Here is a 22642-nt window from a genome sequence, read left to right as displayed (position 1 = left end):
ATATATATATATATATATATATATATAATTATTATGCATATATAAAGACATTAATATATATATAAATATATTTAATATATAAAAAAAAACTTAAATATACACATGTATGTGTGTGTTTCATATATACATAATAAATATAAACAGTACACAAATATTATGTACACAAAAAACTTTTATTTTGTATGCGATTAATCATGATTAATCGTTACTCGGCATTAATTGTATTATTTCAATAACGTATTCATCTTTTTTTATTAATCATTAAAGCATTTTATAATATAAAACATATTGTCTGCTGTATTAAATATATTTATTTCATAATAAAATTATAATATGTTAATGTAATTATTATTTTAAAATGTATGACATTTAGTGATATCCTTTGTATACATTAATACTTACCAACTCTGTTGACAACATCGTTTTCTTTGCTGAAGTTGTTTTGGTCCTTATTCTCAGGGTTTTTTGGAGGATATCTAGTTGGAATGTTTTTTGCTAAGAAAGAATCTGTAGGACCTAAACACAAATGAAAGAATTAAATATTAACAAGCGGCAACTAAAATTACCAGTGGAGCAAAGCAGTACAAAATGTTCAGCGAAGTGCAAAACTGATCTGAGCATAATATCGGACCACCCTTACATCTTTTTGGCTTCTAGGCATTATGCCCCAGGTTTTGAGAGAGAATTTAATGAATTGGCGTAAAGTTGCAAGTATCTCCCCACAAGCCCAAAGAAGGGACAGCTGGCATCGCCACAGGAAACAAGCTCACATGACATTTCAATTACACGCTGAGGCACACTAGCATGGACACCCACTACAAGACCACTGACATGGAAGACTGTTATGGAAGCACTGATCTTCATTGATGCAGGTGTAGGTATGGGTGGTACTCACTCTGTCCAACTCTCAGGACCAGCTTCATGGATTTGGTCTTACAAACACCGCCGTCCTGGTTGTCCAGACCTTCAAAAGTGCTGTTTGATGTGGCTGAAAGAGGGAAGAAAAAAATTAATTAACCTTTTTTTATAAAAGAAAAAAACACGATAACATCTCACAAAACCTGTGAAGAACATGTCTGGATCATATTTTACTAATGAAAGCAATGTGAAATTATTATGTTTGGTAGCCTGTTTCCATCACTGAATAAAAAACGTAATTGTGATGGATTATCTCACAATTCTGACTTTTTCTCTTAGAATTGTGATATAAAATCACAATTGTGGGAAATAAAGTCAGTACTGTGAGATATAAACTTGCAATTGCAAGAAATAAAGTCAGAATTGTGTGATATAAACTCGCAATTCTGACTTTTTCTCAGAATTGCAAGATATAAAATCGCAATTGCGAGTTATAGTCAGTATTGCAAGATACAAACTTGCATTTGCGAGAAAAAAGTCAGAATTGCGAGTTTTTATATGGCAATTCTGACTTTTTTTTTTAGAATTGTGTGATAAATTCTGACTATTTCTCGCAACTGCAAGTTTACATCTCGACTTTTTACTCAGAAATGTGTGATATAAACTCACAATTGTGAGTTATAAAGTCAAAATAGTGGGATATAAACGTGCAATTCTGACTTTTTCTCAGAATTGTGATATATGCAATTGCAATAATGTGTTAGTCAGTTTTGCGAGATAAACTTGCATTTGCAAGAAAAAAAGACTGAATTGCGAGTTATAAAGTCAGAAAAGTGGGATATAAATTTGCAATTGCAAGAAATAAACTCACAATTCTGACATTTTATCTCAGTTCGGACTATTTCTCGCAATTGCAAGTTTACATCTCGCAATTCTGACTTTACTCAGAAATGTCTGATATAAACTCACAATTGCGAGTTATAAAGTCAAAATAGTGTGATATAAACTCGCAATTCTGACTTTTTCTCAGAATTGCAAGATATAAAATCGCAATTGCGAGTTATAGTCAGTATTGCAAGATACAAATTTGCATTTGCAAGAAAAAAAGTCAGAATTGCGAGTTTTTATATGGCAATTCTGACTTTTTTTTTTTAGAATTGTGTGATATAAACTCAGAATTGCAAGATAAAAACTCACAATTCTGACATTTTATCTCAGTTCGGACTATTTCTCGCAATTGCAAGTTTACATCTCGCAATTCAGACTTTACTCAGAAATGTCTGATATAAACTCACAATAGCGAGTTATAAAGTCAAAATAGTGGGATATAAAATTGCAATTACGTGTTATAGTCAGTTTTGCGAGATACAAACTTGCAATTGCAAGAAATAGTCAAAATTGCGCAAATCTGACTTTTTATCTCACAATTCTATTTCTCGCAATTCCGAGTTTACATCTCGCATTTCTGACTTTTTCTCTTAGAATTGTGATATAAAAATCACAGTTGCGAGTTATAAAGTATTGCGAGATAAAAACTCACAATTCTGACTTTTTTCTCCAAATTACGTGATATAAACTCAAAAATTGTGAGTTATAAAGTCAGTATTGCAAGATATAAACTCGCAATTGCGTGAAATGAAGTAAGAATTTAGATAAAGTCAATTCTGACTTTTTTCTTCGAATTTTGTGTTATAAACTTACAATTGCGAGTTATAAAGTCAGAGTAGTGGGATATAAATTTGCAATTGCGAGAAATAAAGTCAGAATTGCAAGATAAAATCTTGCAATTCTGACTTTTCTCAAAGTTGAGTGATATAAACTCACAATTGTGAGTTATAAAATCAGAATAGCGGGACATAAACTCACAATTGCGAGAAATTAAGTCAGAATTGTTAAAAACTTGAAATGCGACTTTTTTCAAAAACCAAGTTTGTATCTCGCAATTCTGCCTTTTTTTCCTCGCAAGTTTCTATCTTACAATTCTCTTTTTTTTGTTTCTCAGAACTGTGAGATATAAACTCACAACTGAAAGAAAAAAGGTCAGAATTATGAGATAAGAAATTCGCAATTACTTTTTTTTTTAATTCAGTGGCAGAAATGGGTTTCCATACATACATACATATATATTCAGTATATAACTAGTAATTATATATTATAATTCATTATAATATGGTTATAATAAAGGTCTTAACACATCATTTGCTGTATTGCTGTTGTAATACAGTAAAAATTGCATCAATATTACGCTAATTATTATAAAATAATGTCAATCTAATAAGAATCAACTTTGAGAATAATGAGAACTATCTATCTATAGGAACATTTCAGTTCAGTTTTCTAGTGAAATATAAATTCTGGGACTCACCCATCCAACATTTAGTAGCTTACATTTCTGATGTTGAATATTTAAAGCCCATCATCCGTCTTACAAACTTCAACATGCCACCAAATTATTCTTTCCTCCCGAGGCCCATTTCTCTTCCAGTCATGTGGATGTATTTGGCCATATAAGGTTTAGTAGCACTAAGCGAGCTAGTTTATGACCGGGTCAGCTTTCCGTGTGCGCCCTCACAGGTGCTTTAAAACCTTTCAAGTGCTCCTTGCGGACATTTGAGTCATGTGTTCATCAGTCACTATGCATGTGTATTCAGAAGGCTGCTCGCACAAAGAGAAAATCTCAGTTTTGCGTCGCGCCAAAGCTTCTTAAAAGCTCGAGTTTGTTTGCCAGTAAATCCCAGTAAATCACGTGCACGCTAATTTAGAAACCCCTCATACTGTGAGTATTAATCACACAGGTTTGAACTTTACAGAAAACTAAGCATATTACCAAAGCCCTTTTCACATCATTATCACAGAATATCAAGGATTTGCTTTGGCCATCAATCCAGGGCTGGTGGAGTGGCTTGGTCGAACGATTTAAATGCTATTGTGCCTGCGCACCCATGCTGAGTCCTCTGATAGCGGAGCTAAAGAATTCCATTGGGCCGTAATCTCTCTTTCACTGCGAGGATTAAGACCAATCCCACATGGACAAATGGACTTCCCCTCCAAACTGCTTAGGGCACAGAAAGAAGCGAGTGACCAGAGAGTGAAAGGGCAAGAGAATGGGGGGTGGGCAGAGAGAGCCAACCAAAGAGCTAAGGAGAGAAAAACAGAGGGGGGAGAAAGAGAGAGAGCTTTTACCCAACATGTCCCAGTTCCCTATAACCGTTCCCACATTCATCTGCAGCGGCCGCTCTAGATGTGACCCGACTCTTCGGCTTGAATGAAGCCCGCTCATTTCCTAACCACAACAAGCACATTCAGCGCCTCGGGCCAGCGCAGAGCAGCCAGTCACGAAGCCAGCGACCGAGCAACAAAGTGGAGGTGGAAAATTGAAGTTGCGCGCATACAATAAAACAAGTGTAGCCAAGCAGATGTTATGGTTTCAGTAGGTTATTTTTAGATATTTGCAGACATTAAGAGATGACTATCCTAACTATCCTAGCGATCGTATTTTAACCACAAATCCACATAGAAACATATCTGTCTGTCTGTATGTCTAGAAAAAATGCTAATTATTTGTTGGAAATGATGATGGCATGTACTGATTGCGCAGGTATTTAACGGTTGCTCCTAGGTTTGAACATTTTTATTGGCTAATATACATTGTGAAACGCATAAAAATGTATTTAAACCTCCTTGCTCTCTCTTTTTATTTTGCTCTAGTTAAATCTGCACAGTAAAATGTAAGAAATAAAAATGATTGGTAACGTTTTACAATAAGATGTCGTTTGTTCAAATTAGTTAATGTATTAATTTAACACGAACGAACAATGAACAATACATTTATTCCACTATTTATTAATCTTTGTTAATGTTACTTAATGAAAATGCAGTAATTTATTGTTCGTTTTAGTTCACAGTGTTAACTAATGTTAACAAACACGATTTATGATTTTAATAATGCATTGGTAAATGTTGAAATTCACATTAAGATTGTGCTACCAAATTATTAATTTTAATTTTTATAACTTTTGTTACTTTAGATGTTTCCACATTAAGTCATTTATTTTCCTAACTTACTGTATTAAAAATCTATTAATTCAAAGAAATATTAATTGTTATAAAACCTCAATGTCTTTCTAGAAACTGACATTTTATAGGTAAATAATATTATCTAGTAGAAAGTTTAGGGTCAATTATTTTTGAAAGAAGTCTATTTTTTGAAAGCACAATTTATTTACTAATAAAAACAGTAATATTTTGTATGGTTTTTGAAAGTAGTCTCTTCTGCTCACTGAAGATGCATTTATTTAATTAAAAATACAGGGAACACTGTAATATTTTGAAATATTATTAGAATTTAAAATAACTGTTTTTCTATTGTAATATATTTTAAATGTAATTTATTTCTGAGATGCAAATTTTCAGCATCATTACTCTAGTTTTCAGTTCCTTCAGAAATCATTCTAATATGCTGCTCTTTGCTCTTTAGGATTCTAAAAAAATAAAAGTTAGAATAGAATATAAAGTTCATAGGAACAGCAATTGTTTGAAATAGAAATCTTGTGTAACATTATAAATGTCTTCTATCTATTAAATGCATCCTTGCTGAATAAAAGTATTAATAAAAAAAAAATCATACTGAACTCAAACTTTTGACTTTCCAACATGGCTAAAAAACTTCTCTTCCTCTCATTTTGTCAACTCTCACACACATCACAGTTACATGCACACGTTCTGACATTTGCATGCACACAAGGCGCATACACACACACACATGCAGCCAGAGAGGTAAGTCTCTTTAGAATCATTTAGGTCAGATATCCGAGTCCCTCAGGCTGCGGGCCAAGCTGCCTTGAAAAATCACATCAAACCGATCCGTCTCATACTGGCAAAGGATTGAGGGATTTGGAGCGTGTAAATCTTAAAATCACATAAACGGCCATTAGGGAATGTGCCAACCGAATAGGGGCTGAGATCAACACACGCTAAACTGAACGATAACCCCTTTTTCCGAAAGTGGTTGAATGATACTAATGACATCCATGTAAGGGGCCATCAACAAGTCTTCCTTCCCAGGGAACACTGAACACTTGAGACGTTTCCCTCCCCGGAGGGTAGGAGGACAAAAATAGGCTTGGGAAAAAACTTTTAAAACCACCAAAAAATGACGTGTGCGAGCTAAACAATATAATGATTAACGAGCATAAATATCTTTATGTCTATAACAAAGACACACTTGCTAATGGATTTAACACATTCCCATTAACCATAAACTTGATTTGTTCACTATTTTTGGAAGGCTACACTAGCCAGTCGCCTTCCCAGACGAAAACACGGAAAAGATATCTTGGGAGACAATGCCGGAGGCTGAAATTCCCACGGGTGGGATCAGTTCTGCATTTGGCTCCTTCTACACAGTGTTACAGCTGGCAACGGAGGTGAAAAACGATCATGAATCAGCACCTGAGGTAAATTCTTGAGTAAGCAAAGCAATAAACTTACAGATGATGTGATAGTCTTTTCCTTTGTAGAACTCCAGGCCCCACAGGTTGGGGCTGAACTCTTGAAACTTGAAGGTGAACTTCACGTCCTGGTCCGGCTTGTCACAGTTGAGCAGTAACATGTCGCCCTTAGTGACTCGACAGGTCTCAAGTTGTTCTTTGGGAACAAGATAGACCCGGAAGTATTCAATGTTCGTCTGCTCAGTGGAGCCTGGCTTGATTCTTGGACACACAATGTCCATTTTGTCTCCGATCTGAGGGTATAGTACTACACCCCTTCCTGGGACAAACCTGTAGGGAACACGGAGATGTTAAACATCTTATAGAGTTACAGAAATAGACAAACGTACTGATTAGAATGCATAATAATTACCTTAAAGTTTATGTAAAATGTATCATGTTTGGATGTCTAATATATTTGTGACCACAAAACCAATCTTAAGTAGCACGGGTATATTTGTAGCAATAGCCAAAAGTACATTGTATGAGTCAAAATGATTGATTTTTCTTTTATGCCAAAAATCATTAGGATCATTAGTAATATGCATTGATAACAACTAAATTTGGACAACTTTAAAAGGCGATTTTCTCAATATTTAGATTTTTTTGCACCCTCAGATTCTAGTTTTTCAAATAGTTTGATCTCGACCAAATATTGTCCTATCCTAACAAACCATACATCAATAGAAAGCTTATTTTTTCACCCTTATGACTGGTTTTGTGGTCCAGGCAACAATTAATGTCAATCCTGTAAGGTTTGGTTTTCTTCTGAGCAACACAAAAGATGACATTTTGAACGTTTCAAAAGTTTTTGACCCCCATTGACTTCCATGATAAAAAATTGAGACATTTTTCAAAATGTATTCCACCCATGGCTGCCACCCTCCATTTATTCTAAAACAAGCATCTGAATGAAATGGATTGAGACAAGCAATTTCCTTTGGCTAATTTTCAGAGTTCTGTCGTGAGGCAGAATGCAAATGCATCTAAAGCATTTTGGACCTTGGCTTACTTAGACGTTTTTTGACTAATGTATGCAACTTTGTAGTCATCCTTATTTTTTTCCCCCATTTCATACTTGTCTACTCTGTAATGCATTTGCACAATTAACAATCGCTCACTCCTGACCGCTTGCTGGCAGTCCTTTTAATGCCCTTGATGTTTATTACAACCTCACTATAGCGCTTATTACTATGTTCGCTTGTTGTAAAGCTTCTGATATTGACCTTTCAATTATTTGCAGACTCTCCGATTAAGCTGATTTCTCATCAGACATACAAATTCCATGGTAAACAGGCCACTGTGTGCACTGGATTTGTCTTTTATGCTCTAAATCAGCCATGACAAAGTTAGACATGGTCTCATTCTCTCCTATGCTTCCCTACACACCATAAGGCAGAATAAAAGAGTCACTTTCTAAGACTAGCTTCCATCCTCATAAAGTCATTAAGTGCTGGAAAGAAAGGGACCCTCGAGGTTCTGCTGGGGGTCCTGAGAAGACAGGAAGCTTTAGTGCCCCTCCTCCGCCCCCTGCAGTACCAACTTCTGTGTAGCTCAAACTGGGATGGGGGTTGAACCGTGCCTTCATCCCGGCGCACCTTTTGTCTCCAAAGCTCTGGGACAAAGATGACCCACTGAGCTACTGGAACTCATGAAAACCGATTACAACCTGCAGCAAAGCTCCGCTAGACCACAGCTTAGCATCTTAAAAGAACGTTATCCTGCATCTAAACAAAACTGATCTATTTGAATACAGGTTCACCACTGGGAAGAAGAGCCTCCAAGGCAACCAGTTTCACTTGAGCGGCCAGATTGTGGAATAAAAAACTAAATCTAAGTGTGTTTTTGGTAAGAAATGCTTAGTAAATAATATTAACATTTAAACAGCTTTTCAAGTACGTTGGCCAAATGGCAAGACCACCCTATGGAAGAAAGAGAGTGTGTACTACTTTGGCAGCTGAGAAAACACCAGGGTGTGTGTTTTGATCTCAAAAAGTAGCACTTACTCTAGTTCCCTTTCTTTTAGCAACTATTTGTCCCGACGCAAAAAGGTGTGGTGAGGAACAGATGTATAGACCTCGGAGACACACTTCGCAGTGGAAAAAAGGAGCTCAGGCAACAGATCTCCCTTATGGCAATCAGCGAGAGGCTGTAATCCACTCTTCAATTTAACATTTCTCAGCTTATAATCAGTCCTAAATTTAGGCTGTGGCTCAGCACTCTTACACGATATTAACCATGATGTAAGGTCTCCACGAGTTTGATTGCTCTAAGTGCAGATTCATTCTGCAGCTTTTCCTCAGCAAATACCAGGGTACACGGATTTTGCAAAACATGTCAACCTCACCATATAATTTTTACAAAACATTGCATTTACCTGCAATTTCTGACAGGGCAATTGCAAAAGTTATGTAAACACATATAAATTAACATTTACAAATAGTGGGAATGGCTATAAGGTGGAAGTTAGGGTTAGGGTTAGGGTAAAAAAGTTTACACAGTGTTTCGCCGTTAAGCCTGATTCTGCAAATGAAAGTACTTGCATCAAGTTGGTGCCAATAAAGCATCATTGTAACTAATACCCTGCAGTCTGGAAAGGTGGGTGGTCCTCCAACAAAGTGCCATGGATTACGAATATGTTTAGTGGGCTGTCTTGTGTTTAAATGACTATGACTGTGTAATAAAAAATCAATAGGGAAATCAGCAAATTAAACTGTAAAAGCAAGTGAAATTTTGAATGGTTCTTTAGTGGTTCTTTGCCATACCTTCACAACACTCAAGTACCTTTTTTGGTTTTCGAGGTGTCTGTGTGGTACTTTGAAGATTAAAACAATTGTGTTACATTATACGTCTTTCCTAGTTCTGGTACATATTTTTGCCTTTTAATTATATGAGTATCTGTGATTCAGATTATAACTATTCGTTAAGTATTATACCTTATTACTCAGTTGTATTACACCAGTACTTGTTTATTAAACAGTGTGTAGTTCATTGTTTATGAGTAACATCTTAATTGTACTAGTAAGAATGATAATTAAGCCATTCTAACTAGTCATCACATGTGACAAGAAAAACTAGTACAACGACTATTAAACAGACACTAGTGTCAGAAAAGAGTATTAGTAAAGTACACCTGGGACAATAACTAGTATAGTTACGCATGTAATTTAATGGCAAAACATATGCAATTTGTTACCAGTTATAATGGAATAGTTATGTTACTATTGGAAAAGTAAAGGCTATTAAAACAGGAATTAAATTGAGTGAAGAATTACAAGTGATCAATGTAATAGTCGATTCTGAAACAAATATTCACTATATAGTGATAGAAAATAGTCACAGTTACGTTAATAATTATTAAAAAATAACCGCTAGTAATAAAATAGAAAAATAGCAGATTAATGTTAAAGCTGCTTGCCATACAACGCTTTTTTGTTAATTCCTTAATTTAAGTGTACTTACTTGGTGTTCGAAGTATTCCAATATATTGATTCTAAAACTGTTGATCGAGCCAGTTTTAATCGACAAGCGACCACGAAAAGACCTAATATATAACTCCACATAGTTGTATCCATTGCGATGCAAAACAGTTCACCAGTCCAAAATTGATTATAACAGTGAGAGATCCACAGGCACTAATACGAGAAGAATCCGATGTTGCTGGTCGCTCTGATCTGCTGGAAACGAAAAAATCTCTATTTGCCAAGACCTCCTAAAATACCAGCTCCTTCGCAACTGGCACTCTAAAAGACAAATTTAACAAACCGGTGTGTGATAATCCATCAGGTTCTTTAGACAATAAATGTCTTAATATGCATCCTTTGGAAAAGAGTACCCGTGAACATTCTTACGAACGCAGAGAAAGCGGTTAAACAGCGCAGGTTCCGTGGAATGGCAGGATGGCTCTGAAATTGGGATGTTACCGAGGTCTAATCTAAAGGCAGTATCAGTGCTTCTCCTGTTCTTCGTCTTTGCATTCAACTCTGCCAGTCTTGGAGTGCCCTCAAGACGTGCTCAGAGACTTCTTAGGACAACCCAATGTTGCCGTTAGATCCCGCCCACATTACTCTCGATTGGATGACGCTGAATGAGTGACACCAAGTCGAATTGAAGGAGACTAAACAGGGGTCTGGAAAAGTTTACTGCTGTATTAAACATTAGACTTTTACCTGAGTTTACCTGAGGCGCAAAACGGCGTCTAAATGATCTCAATGCACTGGTTTTCAACCGGGAGACCCATTAGGGGGCCTCAGTGAGCTACATTAGAAAGTTACTTTATATTAAAATAATTTTTATGTCCCGTCAACAGATCTAAAAGGTTAGTGTGAGCAAATTAAGATGTTTAATCATTGTTTAGAGACATCAAAGCATGTTTTCTTTACAAAGCCAATTTAGCGGAGTTTTAAGTTTGAAAAAATGTATAGGCTATAATATTTTTTGTATAGGCTATCTGTATGCACATATAGCAGTCTTAAGTTTTGGAACAGTAAGATTTTTAATGTAATAATCTTTTTCTCACCAAGCCTGCATTTATTTGATGCAAAATCAGTAATATTGTTAAATATGTTTACATTTTTTCTATTTTAATATATTCACAAATGTAATTTATTCCTGATCAAAGCTAAATTTTCTGCATTACTCCAGCCTTTAGCGTCACATGATCTTTCAGAAATCATTCTAATATGCTGATTTGCTGTTAATAATTAAAACAGTTGAGTACATTTTTTTCGAGATTCTTTGGTTAATAGAACGATCCAAAGACCAGCATTTATCTGAAATAAACGCTATTGTAAAATTATACACTAGTATAACTTTTTATAAATATAGAAAATTTATTAATTATGAAAATGAATACTTTTTTAGCAGGGATGCTTTAAAACTTAAACAAAACATTTATATTGTTACAAAAGATTTCCATATAAGATAAATTCCGTTCTTCTGAACCTTCTATTTATCAAAGAAACCTGAAAAATTGATCTCCGCGGTTTTAAACATAATAAATGCTCTTTGAAACGCAGAATCTTAGAATGATTTCTGAAGGATTATGACTGGAGTACATTTTAAAATATATTCAAATAGAAAACAATTGTTTTAAATAGTAAACATATTTCACAATATTACAGCTTTTGCTGCATGTTGAATCAAATAAATGCAGGCTTGGTAAGCAGAAGAACCTTCTGTAGTGTATTTATAGAAAATCTATACATGACGTGTTTAAAACCACATAACTAATCATGTGTTTTAATCTAAACCCGTAGTTTGCCTTGTTGTAAAGGCATTTCCCACGAGATTAATCGGCTTAGTCACGTAAAGCTCATGAAGTCTAAAAAATATGTATTACTCACACGGGTGTGGGTTATTTCATCACCCGTTTAACGTTTAGAAAAAATAAAAAGACTTTATAATACCCTACCTTACAGAACAAATCAATGAATCATTTGTTCGGTGGCCCGGACAACTTTTGTTTATTGTCCTTTGCGTGTTTGGACAATAATCAAAAGGAAAAACTAACAGGTAAGGGATAATTGAATGCCGATCGGTGTTAAGGTGTGATGTGTTTGCACTTCCATCGTCTGGTCTGCGTTGGAGCGTGAATCATTTGTGTATTTGTGCTTTGGGCTTGTGTTGACCTAACAGAGGTGTCAAACAAACTATTAATTAGGCTGCGGATTTAAAGCATTAGGCGTTGATGACATCCTGACCTCAAAACTTCAACCCACTTGGTATTGTTGGCCCCATGCCTTCTGATTCTTAAATAGCTATTGTGACAGACGAAATATCTCGAATGCATATTTAGGCCAATGATTCCCATTTGATTTTAAATACTTGATTTTCTTTTCTTTATGCATAGCTGTCCTAAACTACACAAGTTAATACAAATATGCAAGCAGATGTCAGAAACGAGACACATTCATGGATTTATTGGAGATTCTTGACATATCCTTGATAGGTGGGTCAAATATTCAACCACAAACACAAATTCTGGCCAATCAGCAACCTTTCACTCGATCACCTCTAAAAGCATCTCATCACTAACATATACGCAGCTCACTGACATGCAATGACCAGGTACCCTTTACAACAGCATCAGTTTACCTCTTGAATGTACAATTATTGAAGTGTAAGTAAAAATGATAAAAGGAGGTTACTCTTATTTTAAGATGCTTCTTGGTTGGACTGGTTGCCGCTGAACTCATAGTGGTCTGTGCTATTCAAAAAAGAGGGATGGAATTCCAGTTCAAGCTATTTCCCTGTCAGTCTTTCTTTCTAAATTTATACTATGAATAAACTATTAAAAAAATAAAAATAATTCAATCAAACCCAGCTAGGAAAATCTGTCGAGGCCTTGAATTGGTGAAACCAGGAACCACGACGTACATCTGGATGAAAGAGCAGGTCACGCCGGTCGTTTTTTTAACCCTACTCGTACAAAGCACCAAATGCGCTTGCAGAGATTACATGGAGGACAAGTGGAGGTTATCTATACAAGAGTCAGTAATACAAAACAGACAGGTAAAACAGGAAAAAAACCGAAGGGTATCTGACGAACTGATTGTTCCCGTTGTTCTGAGAATTTGAAACACGCCACATGAGACCTACGAAGAAGGCCTTGTGCTGCAGCACAAGCGCCTCACACGGAGAGGCGGTCTGGAGAAAGTCTGGAGGAATCCTGGCCACATTGTTTTCATCACTCAGAGGCCTTTAAAGAGAAAGAAAGTTTAGGCCTCGACTTCCCTTTCCCCAAAATGATCTTCTGTTCTTCTTTCTGCTGTTTCTGTCGCTCCTGCTCCAACTTCATACGCTCCTCGTGTATTTTCCTCTGCTCTTCAACTATTCGTAGTTGTTCCTCAGCCTACAGGAGACAAAAATGAGGTTTATTAGGAGCTAGATATTAACATGTGAACGTAACTATGGCTGATCGCTATACGTCCACAGCATCGCCATCTTGGATCATTTTAGGTTATAGTTCATGCAATAATTTTTTTGCAGTCAAACCATTAACATTATTTAACTTTTTGTGTTAAATATTTTGAATAATAATATTGATAATATCATCGACTGATAGAGCATTTGATATTTTGATATTCTGTAATTATTGGCAGATACGTTTTTCAGTTTGGTAAAATTGTTTGACTTTTATTTTGACAGCGCATAAGACTTTTATTTTGACAGCATTGAGAACACCCCTGCATGAGTGCACAAAGCCCTCATTCTCAATCCCATTCACAGACTTACAAGATTGAATTCACTGTTGTTTACATTCTTTTAAATAATTTTAACAGTTTCTTCGTGAAAAATAATACGATTTATAGGAATAAAATAGGAGAACCAATAAGTTACCGTACAAATAAAAGTTTATTTTAAAGATTTATCTTTTTATATAAATTTCACTTTTTTTCACTTTTTGAACTATTTCCAACAACGACTGTATGGTTTTAAGATCCATCTTTTCACACTGAGGACAACTGAGGGACTCATATGCAACTATTACAGAAAGTTCAAATGCTCACTGATGCTTTTAGAAGCAAACATGATGCATTAAGAGCTTAGGGTGCAAACTTTTGAACAGAACAAATGTGTATATATTATATAATATATGTGATTTTTCTTATTGTGCCTAAATATCATATTTCCATTTAGTACTGCCGTTCAGAAGCTACTTATGTTTTCCAGAGGAAGAAAATGTTAAATCTACCCTAATCTTCAAATTCAAAATGTTTTCACCCCCTGCTCTTAAATGCATGTTTCCTTCTGGAGCATCAGTTAGCATTTGAACCTTCTGTAATAGTTGCATTGAGTCCCTCAGTTGTCCTCAGCGTGAAACGATGGTCCTTAAAATCATACAGTCGTTGTTGGAAAGGGTTCAAATACACAAAAATGCTGAACAACCAAAGAATTTGTGGGACCTGAAGGATTTTTCTGAAGAACAGCAGGCAGTTTAACTGTTCAGGACAAACAAGGGACTCATGAACAACTATCACTTAACAAACAAACAAAAAACACAGCTGTGGATCATTCAGGTAACAACACAGTATTAAGAAACAAGTGTAATCAAGTGGACTATATGTAAATGTCTTTTGTGCGAAATCTTATTCATGTCAGTACTAAATAAAAAAAAAATAACATGCATTTTACATGATCCCTCTTATTTTGGTAAAATAATTAACATTTTGCAGATTCTGCAAGGTGTATGTAAACTTTTGACTTCAAATGTAAATAGTGTGATTTTTACATAAGCAAATCCATATCTGTCAACCAATACTATTCATGCATGAGAAGGCATGAATTGTCACAGGATATTGTCACAGTTTGTTAAGAAATGCATTCGTAATCATTAGTCACACCGTTTTAATTAAATCCTTCAAGCAATCTGCCTATGCTCTTGACATTCAGTATTAAGCAAAAAAAAGTGTTTTACCAACGGTCTGTTTAATTTCGAATCTTAGAAAACCTGCACCAGTTTTGATGTTTATGACAAACTGAAAGTAGTGAAAACTGTTTGGAAGAGATAGATGCATGACTGCATCTGTCAGATCACTTTCATGTGCTGACAGATGAATCTTGACCTTTATGGCATGGAGTTGAGAGGATCTCTTATATAAGCCGTTTTGTAACTGGATTCATCAGGACCAGAACTAAACTGCAGTTTCTTTTTCTTCTAAAAGACTGCTTTCTTGAAAAAGAAAACTCCACAACATAAAACATGTCAAGTGGTGCTTATGCAACATTAATGTTCCACATGGATTCAGATTCATTTATTCATTCTATATGAAGACAGCGAGGCCAATAAAGTGCTTGTTAGAAAGACAAAACATAAAACTTAATAGCTAATTCTGCCCAGAATTTCCATCAGATACTCTACTGTGCAAAATGTGAGTCTGGAGATTGTTTGAATGTTTTTGAAAGAACTCTTATTTCATGAATTTGAAAAATCAGTTAGCTTTTCCTCACTTACGCAGTAAACTCTTAAAAATAAAGGTGCTTCACAAATGCCATAGAAGAACCTTTTTTGTTAAATGGTTCCATAAAGAACCTTTAACATCTGAAGAACCCTTCTGTTTCACAAAAGGTTCTTTATGGTGAAAGGTTCTTCAGATTATAAAAATGTAAGAAAGAGATGGTTCTTTAACAAAACTTTCGACTGAATGGTTCTTTGTGGAATCAAAAATGGTTCTTCTATGGCACCGCTGTGAAGAACCTTTTAAAGCACCTTTATGTTTAAGAGTGCACCACACCTAAACAAACAATTTTTTTTTTATATATATATAAAATGAAGCATAAGATCATAATTTGATCCTAATCCTTCTTTAAATGACACATACCAGTTTAGCTTGAGCGTCAGCTATCTTGCGATTGTTCTCCACCAGAATCTTCTCCAATTCTTCACGCTTTGATTTCTCCTCCTCCTGCAAAGGCAAAGAGCTTCAATGAAATTGTAGTGACAAAAATCATAATTATTCCCAAAAAAAATAAGTGGCACAACACACAAATGAGTAGATAATGAAGATACATTCAGCTCACCAGACATGGATAAACCTACAGTAAACTTGTCCTTCACTCACGAATAAACAGTTTCCTAAAGGAGTCAGTGTCAAATTGGGAATATATGCTTTTTTACAACTGTACAATGTACCACCAACCAGCAAGGGAGGTTCTTTCAAACCACTGACCTGTGTTCTCGGTACGTCTCTACTTACATCTCAATTTCAGAAAAAAGCCACACAGTGAAGTGCCGTCTGAGGAGCAGTCAGCTCAAATGGTGTATAGGAGGAACAGAAGCATGAACAACTTTCATCACTTCTAACCCTTAGCAACTGAGAAGGATAGTGAAGTTCAGGCGGATAGCAAAAGGCTCATGGAACTCATGGCAGGAGTTGTGCATGAGCTGTTTCGTTAAGAAAACTGTCAAGGGTGAAATATGAAATTTAAGGATATAGAACGGTAGCACTGTCATACACAAAAAAACTAAGATGAGTGTAAAACTACTAGAGATAAAATTTGGGGAAGAAAACTCAATTTCACTTTTAATTTTGCGAGGAAATAGACTAAAGTTTGTTTAACACCAGACACATGTTACATAGTAGGGATGGTTCGATACGTGTATCGGTATCGTTCGGTTCTCGGACGAATTCCAAATGGAAGTGATCATCCCTATCACCTTTGTAGGGGGACTAAGCGAATCTGCTTAGTGCTGACAGACGCGGGTGTGTTCAACTTGAAGTGGCGCTGCCCCGCTTCAAGTCGAACACACCCGCGTCTGTCAGCACTAAGCAGATTCGCTTAGTTATGCTAACAATAAAAAGACAGCGACATCTGCTGACAGAGACCATGCTGTGTTGTCACCAAGGGGCAACCTCCCGCTCTCTCTATTGAAACCAACACGGAAGTGACTTAAACTGCAATTCATCGACTGGCCGCTAGAGACTGGCTGCAGAAGGGAGTCAGTCCCATTGACTCCCCATGTTAAAATGCCCAACTTTACAGCAGAAAAAAGTATGTTTACTGCCTGGTTCAAAAAATGGTTTTGGTCTATATAGCTAGTTTTGCCCTACATGTCAACTGTGAGGGGGGTGAATTTTTTTATAACTCATCCGTATAAGTTATATTAAGCCTTAAAGTTCTGCATAATTAAAGGCGTGGTCACTTGAGTGACAGGGGGATTGCCGCTGCTCTCACCACTGGCGCGCTAGGCGGCCGTGGTTTCAGCAACCAGCACCACCCGCGTCCCGCCTTTTTGCCCATTATCCGGGAGTGACGCGCGGTGACGCGATTCCAAGATGGCGACGGCCGACTCCCGCCCACTATAGGCTTCAAAATAGCGCTTCAGAATCCTACGGGTGACGTCACGGATACTACGTCCATATTTTATACAGTCTATGGTTGTCACGTAAACATCCCAGCTGAAGATAATGAGGAAATAACATCGCTCCCTTCGCCAATTGCATTGCAAACGACTACATTATGACCTGCACGTGACCTAAGTCCTCCCACAAAGGTGATAGGGATGATCACTTCCATTTGGAATTTGTCCGAGAACCGAACGGTACCGATACACGTATCGAACCATCCCTATTACATAGTAAAACAAAAACCAAACTAAAAATAATTTGATTTCAGTGTTACTATATTGAATATTTCCTTTACTTCTATTACACTTTTAATATACGCTGCAAAATATGTATGTGGTGTAAAACAGGCCTAATTCCAACAAAACTATAGGAAATCCTACCTACTGAAAACCTATGTTCTGAGTCTGTTCACATGTAAGTTACCTCTCGAGCTTTCTGAGCGGCCAGCTCCGCATGTCTCTGTTTCTCCAACTCCTCTAGCAACTGCTTTTCCATAATGCGCTTGGCCTCCTCCACCCGTCGTAACACTTCTCTTTCAATCTCATCCTTTCGTTTTTCCAGTTCCTCCTCCACACGTTTGGCCACAAGTTCTTCTACGCGCCGCGCCGTCTCCTCTTCGATCAGACGCTCCTCTATCTCCTGCTGTCGACTAAGGAAGATAGGATTAAAGTCAGATGTTTAATTTAGTATGATAAAATTAAAATGAATGAAATGACAAATGAACACCTTTAAATACAACGCACATGCCATTTGCCGTAACTACAAAGCATCACCTTATCAGTATTGGTCAACTAGTATAGTTTTTTTTCAAAGGGCAACGCTGATACTGATTTTAGCGTTAAATATTAATTTAAATTATTGAAAATGACTCTTTTTTTTTTTTACCTTTAGGCGTTATAAATTAGCATTTTATTTCTCTCTTATTTACTACAGTGACTGTTTATTGTTTATCCAATGGTGATAAATAAATATTACTGTTTGTTATTGCTTATTTTCCTAAAGGACACAAACCAAAAAATAAATGAATAAATAAATTTAGACATCATTTTATCATTTATTTGCTTAGTCAGATGTGTTTATTCAAACATAATGACATATTAGTGCAACAAAGAAAAAAATGATTTTGTGAAACCCAGTTCCAATTCCAGACTTTTAATTAAATACAATACCAGTCAAAGGTTTTTGAACTGTAGAATTTTTAAAAAGTTTCTTCTGTATTTATTTGATCCAAAATATATATTTTTTAATTTTGACATATTTTTACTGTTTAAATTAACTATTTTCTATTTGAATATATTTTTTAATGAAAATATAAAAAAAAAAAAAAAACTAACTCCAGTCACATGACCCTTGAAATCATTCTAACGTTCTGATTTTCTGCTCAAAAAACAATTATTATTATTATTATGGTTGACAACAGCGGAGTAGATTTTTTTTTTTTTTTTTGGTTACTTTAATGAATACGAAGTAAACAACATTTATCCGAAATAGAAATCTTCTGTAACATTATAAATGTCTTCAAAATTATACCAACCCCAAGCTTTTGAATGGAATAGTGCATGTGTCCCCAAACTAAGGCCCGGGGGCCGAATGCGACCCGCCCCCACATTTGGACCGGCCCTCTGAACAACGCCAGAGACATATTTTGAAAATGAAAAATTAAAAGGAAAATTTTAAAATATGATTTACTTATATCTTGATAGGAAAGGTTGGATTTCAAACTAAAATTTGTTAGTTAATTTTCGTTTAATTTTAGTTATTAACATTCAACATAATGTGTCATCGCAATCGAACAGGTGATGCGCGAGCCAGCTAGATGACAAAATGACTCAATAGCATTTGAGGTGAAACTAGCACTGCTTGTGGGACAGGTGCAAAAGCAAGACTTCACTTATCTCCCAGTTACCCAAAGTTTTTCAGCTGAGAAACCAGTGGCCCCATTCCCAGGTGAAAAGTCTGTGGAAGCGCTGAAAATGATGAAGGCAGAGTTTGGCGTGTGACTCAAAAAACACAGTGGATTGAATCGATTTTGCTTGACAAGCCTCTCAAGGCTACGGTTCTCTTGGTTGGTTGTGCATCTTTTTCTTCTACACTTTTTCCTTCCACTCAACTTTGTTAACATGCTTGGATACAGCACTCTGAAAAGCCAGCTTCTTTGGCTAAACAATGTTTGTGGCTTACCCTCCTTGTGAAGGGTGTCAATGCTTGTCTTCTGGACAACTGTCAGATCAGCAGTCTTCCCCATGATTGTGTAGCCTAGTGAACCAAACTGGGAGACCATTTTGACGGCTCAGGAAACCTTTGCAGGCGTTTTGAGTTGATTAGCTGATGTGTCACCATATTCTAATTTTTTGAGAGTGAATTGGTGGTATTTTTTAAATGTGAGCCAGATCATCACAATTAAAAGAACCAAAGACTTAAACTACTTCAGTCTGTGTGCATTCAATTTATTTAATACACAAGTTTCACAATTTGAGTTGAATTACTGAAATATATGAACTTTCTAATTTATTGAGATGCACCTGTATAACTTTTGAAAAGAAATTATCCTTTTTCTGTGTGGTGCATAACAAAATAAACTATTCTAGCATTAAAAGGTAGAATAAATTAGGGATGCACCGGTTGACCGGCCATAAATCGAAACCGGTGAATCGGTTTTTGTTTTTATCCCGGCCGTTTTTTTTCCGGAAGTGTGCACGCGGGACGCGGCATTCGATTCACTCCGAAACATAATTCATACACATCACGAATCATTCATTCATTCATTCACAAAGAGGCGCTTTCCAGTGCTCGCTGAAGTTGTGCGAGCGCACCTGTCCACGCCCTGCACAAGCGTGGACAGCGAACGTTAGCTCAGCTCAGCTTCTCACGTGATAGACAGATGAAAAAAGAAACAGACTCACTTGTGACAAAGCTGAGATGCTTTTTTCTGTTAAAAAAAAACAAGCATTTACTTTTGAAAAGCCAAAAAATAAAAGTCTGTTCTGTTAAGAATGATTATTATTATTTTACATTAAAATGCCTGTTGGATTACTGTTTTACTTTACTAAAAGCAAATGTTTTACTTATTAAACTGCATTTAGTTTTTTTTTTTATTTAATTTCAGATGTCAGATGCTATTGTTTCAATAGCTAAAGCCAGTTTGCCCTGTTAAATACTAATAAACATGTTGTTTATGTTGTTTACTTGCATAACTTCTTGTTTTTGAAAAAAATCGGAAATCGGAATCGGCCAGCTTGCTTGTAAAAAATCGGTATCGGAATCGGCCATGAAAAACCATGATCGGTGCATCCCTAGAATAAATACAGGTAAAATCATAATAAAATAATAGTGGATAATGTTCCAAAAGCTTTTTATTTCAGAGAAATGCTTATCCTTGGATATTTCCATTCATCAAAGAACCCTTTTTTAAATATTGATGATCATCATAATTAAAAATGTTTCTTAAGCAGCAAATCAGCATATTAGAATGATTTCTGAAGGAACATGTGACACTAAAGACTGGAGTGACGATGCTGAAAATTCAGCTTTGATCACATGAAAATTAATTACATTTTAAAATATATTCAAATAGAAAGCAGTTATTTTAAATAGTAAAAATATTTCACAATATTACTGCTGCATTTTGGATCAAATAAATGCAGGCTTGGCGAGCAGAAGACCATTCTTTAAAAAAATAATAATAATTTAAAAATCTTACTATAAATTTACACACAAATAAACTGAAATAAATATTATCATGTTCCTTGCACAATATTGGAGTACAATGTGAGTGATTGTAAAAAGATGCATTCATGTAGTATTTACATGACACTCTGATTATGATGGTGGTACCATGGTGTTCCCACAGTACTTTTGTAAGTGCCCTTAAGTGGCTCATGCTGCTCGGGTGATGCTTGCTCTACATCTGTGACAGGTTTGATTCAGGAAAGTGTAGATACTCACATTCTCCTCTGTCTTTCCATTTCGACTTTCTTCTCTTCTTCCTCCTTCTTCTGCTTTTCATCTACAGCACTCCTCTTACTTAACGCCCTGCCGAAAATATCAATTCTCTCAGGCGGCGAGACGGCTCTGTCCCTTTCCCGGCGAGACGTGGCCGTGTTTGATCTGGACCGAGAGCGCGATTCTCTCTTCCGATTCCTTTTGGACTCTCGGGACTTCGAGCGCCTCTTCCTCTCTTTGTCCCGGGACCGTGATCGGCTTCGTTTTTTATTGTGCTTGCCGCTTTTCGAATGCTTGGAGCGGGAAGAGCTGCGGCTCCGCGAACGACCCATTTCAAACGCCGGTAGAGTTCAGTAGCAGTAACCAGGAGACTGAACACTGCTAAAGCATCGGATAGACGAGTTCCAAACAAGCCCCAAAATGCACACTTATAGAATCAGCCCAGACTGCATGACATTGAGCTTAAGGACGAAACTCTTATTTGGACATTAATTGTTTAATAACAACGTGATCATTTAACTGCACAGTACCACTTTTCTTGTATGGTTAAAAAAGCAAGATGGAGGATGGCTGATCTCAGATCCCAGAATGCAATTTCTTATTTTTCCTTACGTTGTAAGGATTGTCACTTAGTTACATTGATTACTGCCATCAACTGGCGTGGAGCGGAAACGAGAAGCCTGTTTTATTTTAGTGAATCATTTGGAGAGTTCGTTCACTGAACCGATTCACAACCGAGTCATCACTCCCAGCATTTTAGAATTCATTTTTGTAATGACGTTTATTATTGTTCTAAGATTAGCATGTTAAAAATTGTATTGTAATTGTATAGCATGAAAAATTACTAATATTTGTAATATTAATAAAATAAATATTTATTATAGTAACTTGACATAAAGCAACTTACACTAGGCTATACCATTTAAAAATAGGGTCAGTAAGAAAGAAAATTAATACTTTCATTTTTACATTATGAATAAAAAATGACAATGGATGCTTACAATTCCACAAAAGATTTATACTTCAAATATAAGCAGTTATTTGTAACGTTGATAAAAATAGGAAGTCTTTCTTTCTTGAGCACCAAATCAACATTAGAATGATTTCTGAAGGATCATGTGACACTGAAGACTAGAGTAATGCGTAAATATAAAAATGTTAAATGTGTTAAAGCAAAACAGATATCTTAAGTTGTAATATTATTTCACTGTTGTTTTTGATTCAAAAAAAAATGCAGCCTGGTTGAACACTCTTCTTTCAAAAACATAAAAAATCTGACCCATCAATTTTAAACCATATGTGACATTATAATTAATAACTAAAACAACATGGATTCATACTGACTGTTTTTAGGTGCAGTAAACATGGATAATTGGGTTATTGATGCTATAACCTCTTCAGGCCGACCATATTATAATTATATTAAGAGTTCTAAACATTACACCCACTGTAATAATATTAGGATAAGAACTGAAATATGGCTTTGTGTTTACTAATGAGGAA

The 22642-nt window shown here is 35.9% G+C and overlaps 2 protein-coding genes across 2 annotated transcripts in view; both read right to left on the bottom strand.

Annotated features, from left to right (window-relative positions):
- Window positions 1-10323, bottom strand: part of efnb2b (ephrin-B2b) — a 12789-nt gene extending 2466 nt beyond the window's left edge. Inside the window, exons 1-4 of the mRNA XM_073842780.1 lie at window positions 9810-10323; window positions 6349-6638; window positions 896-988; window positions 403-516 (exon numbers count right to left, since the gene is read on the bottom strand). Coding sequence (XP_073698881.1) covers window positions 403-516; window positions 896-988; window positions 6349-6638; window positions 9810-9922 — 610 coding nt within the window. The 5' untranslated portion in view covers window positions 9923-10323. The remainder of the gene's footprint in view (window positions 1-402; window positions 517-895; window positions 989-6348; window positions 6639-9809) is intronic.
- Window positions 10324-12241: 1918 nt separating this feature from the next.
- arglu1b (arginine and glutamate rich 1b) lies at window positions 12242-21709 on the bottom strand. The gene is made up of 4 exons (XM_073842104.1): window positions 21143-21709; window positions 17621-17846; window positions 15671-15754; window positions 12242-13200 (listed from the first exon to the last, which is right to left on the bottom strand). The coding sequence occupies exons 1-4, from the start codon at window positions 21469-21471 to the stop codon at window positions 13036-13038; spliced, it is 804 nt and encodes a 267-aa protein (XP_073698205.1). The 5' UTR covers window positions 21472-21709; the 3' UTR covers window positions 12242-13035.
- Window positions 21710-22642: the final 933 nt, after the last annotated feature.

This window comes from Garra rufa, chromosome 6 (genome assembly GCF_049309525.1).
Source record: "Garra rufa chromosome 6, GarRuf1.0, whole genome shotgun sequence".
NCBI classification, from domain to species: domain Eukaryota; kingdom Metazoa; phylum Chordata; class Actinopteri; order Cypriniformes; family Cyprinidae; genus Garra; species Garra rufa.
The sequence above is the reverse complement of the archived record's forward strand: the minus strand, read 5'-3'. Positions and strand labels throughout refer to the sequence as shown.

Bases quoted from the DNA above. Each gene is read 5' to 3' on its own strand.
- arglu1b (XM_073842104.1), bottom strand. From the start codon at position 21,471: ATGGGTCGTTCGCGGAGCCGCAGCTCTTCCCGCTCCAAGCATTCGAAA. The intron at 17,847-21,142 runs GTGAGTATCTAC...TATCTTCCTTAG, and splicing joins ATGGAAAGACAGAGGAGAAT to TCGACAGCAGGAGATAGAGG. The intron at 15,755-17,620 runs GTAACTTACATG...TTGCCTTTGCAG, and splicing joins CCGCTCAGAAAGCTCGAGAG to GAGGAGGAGAAATCAAAGCG.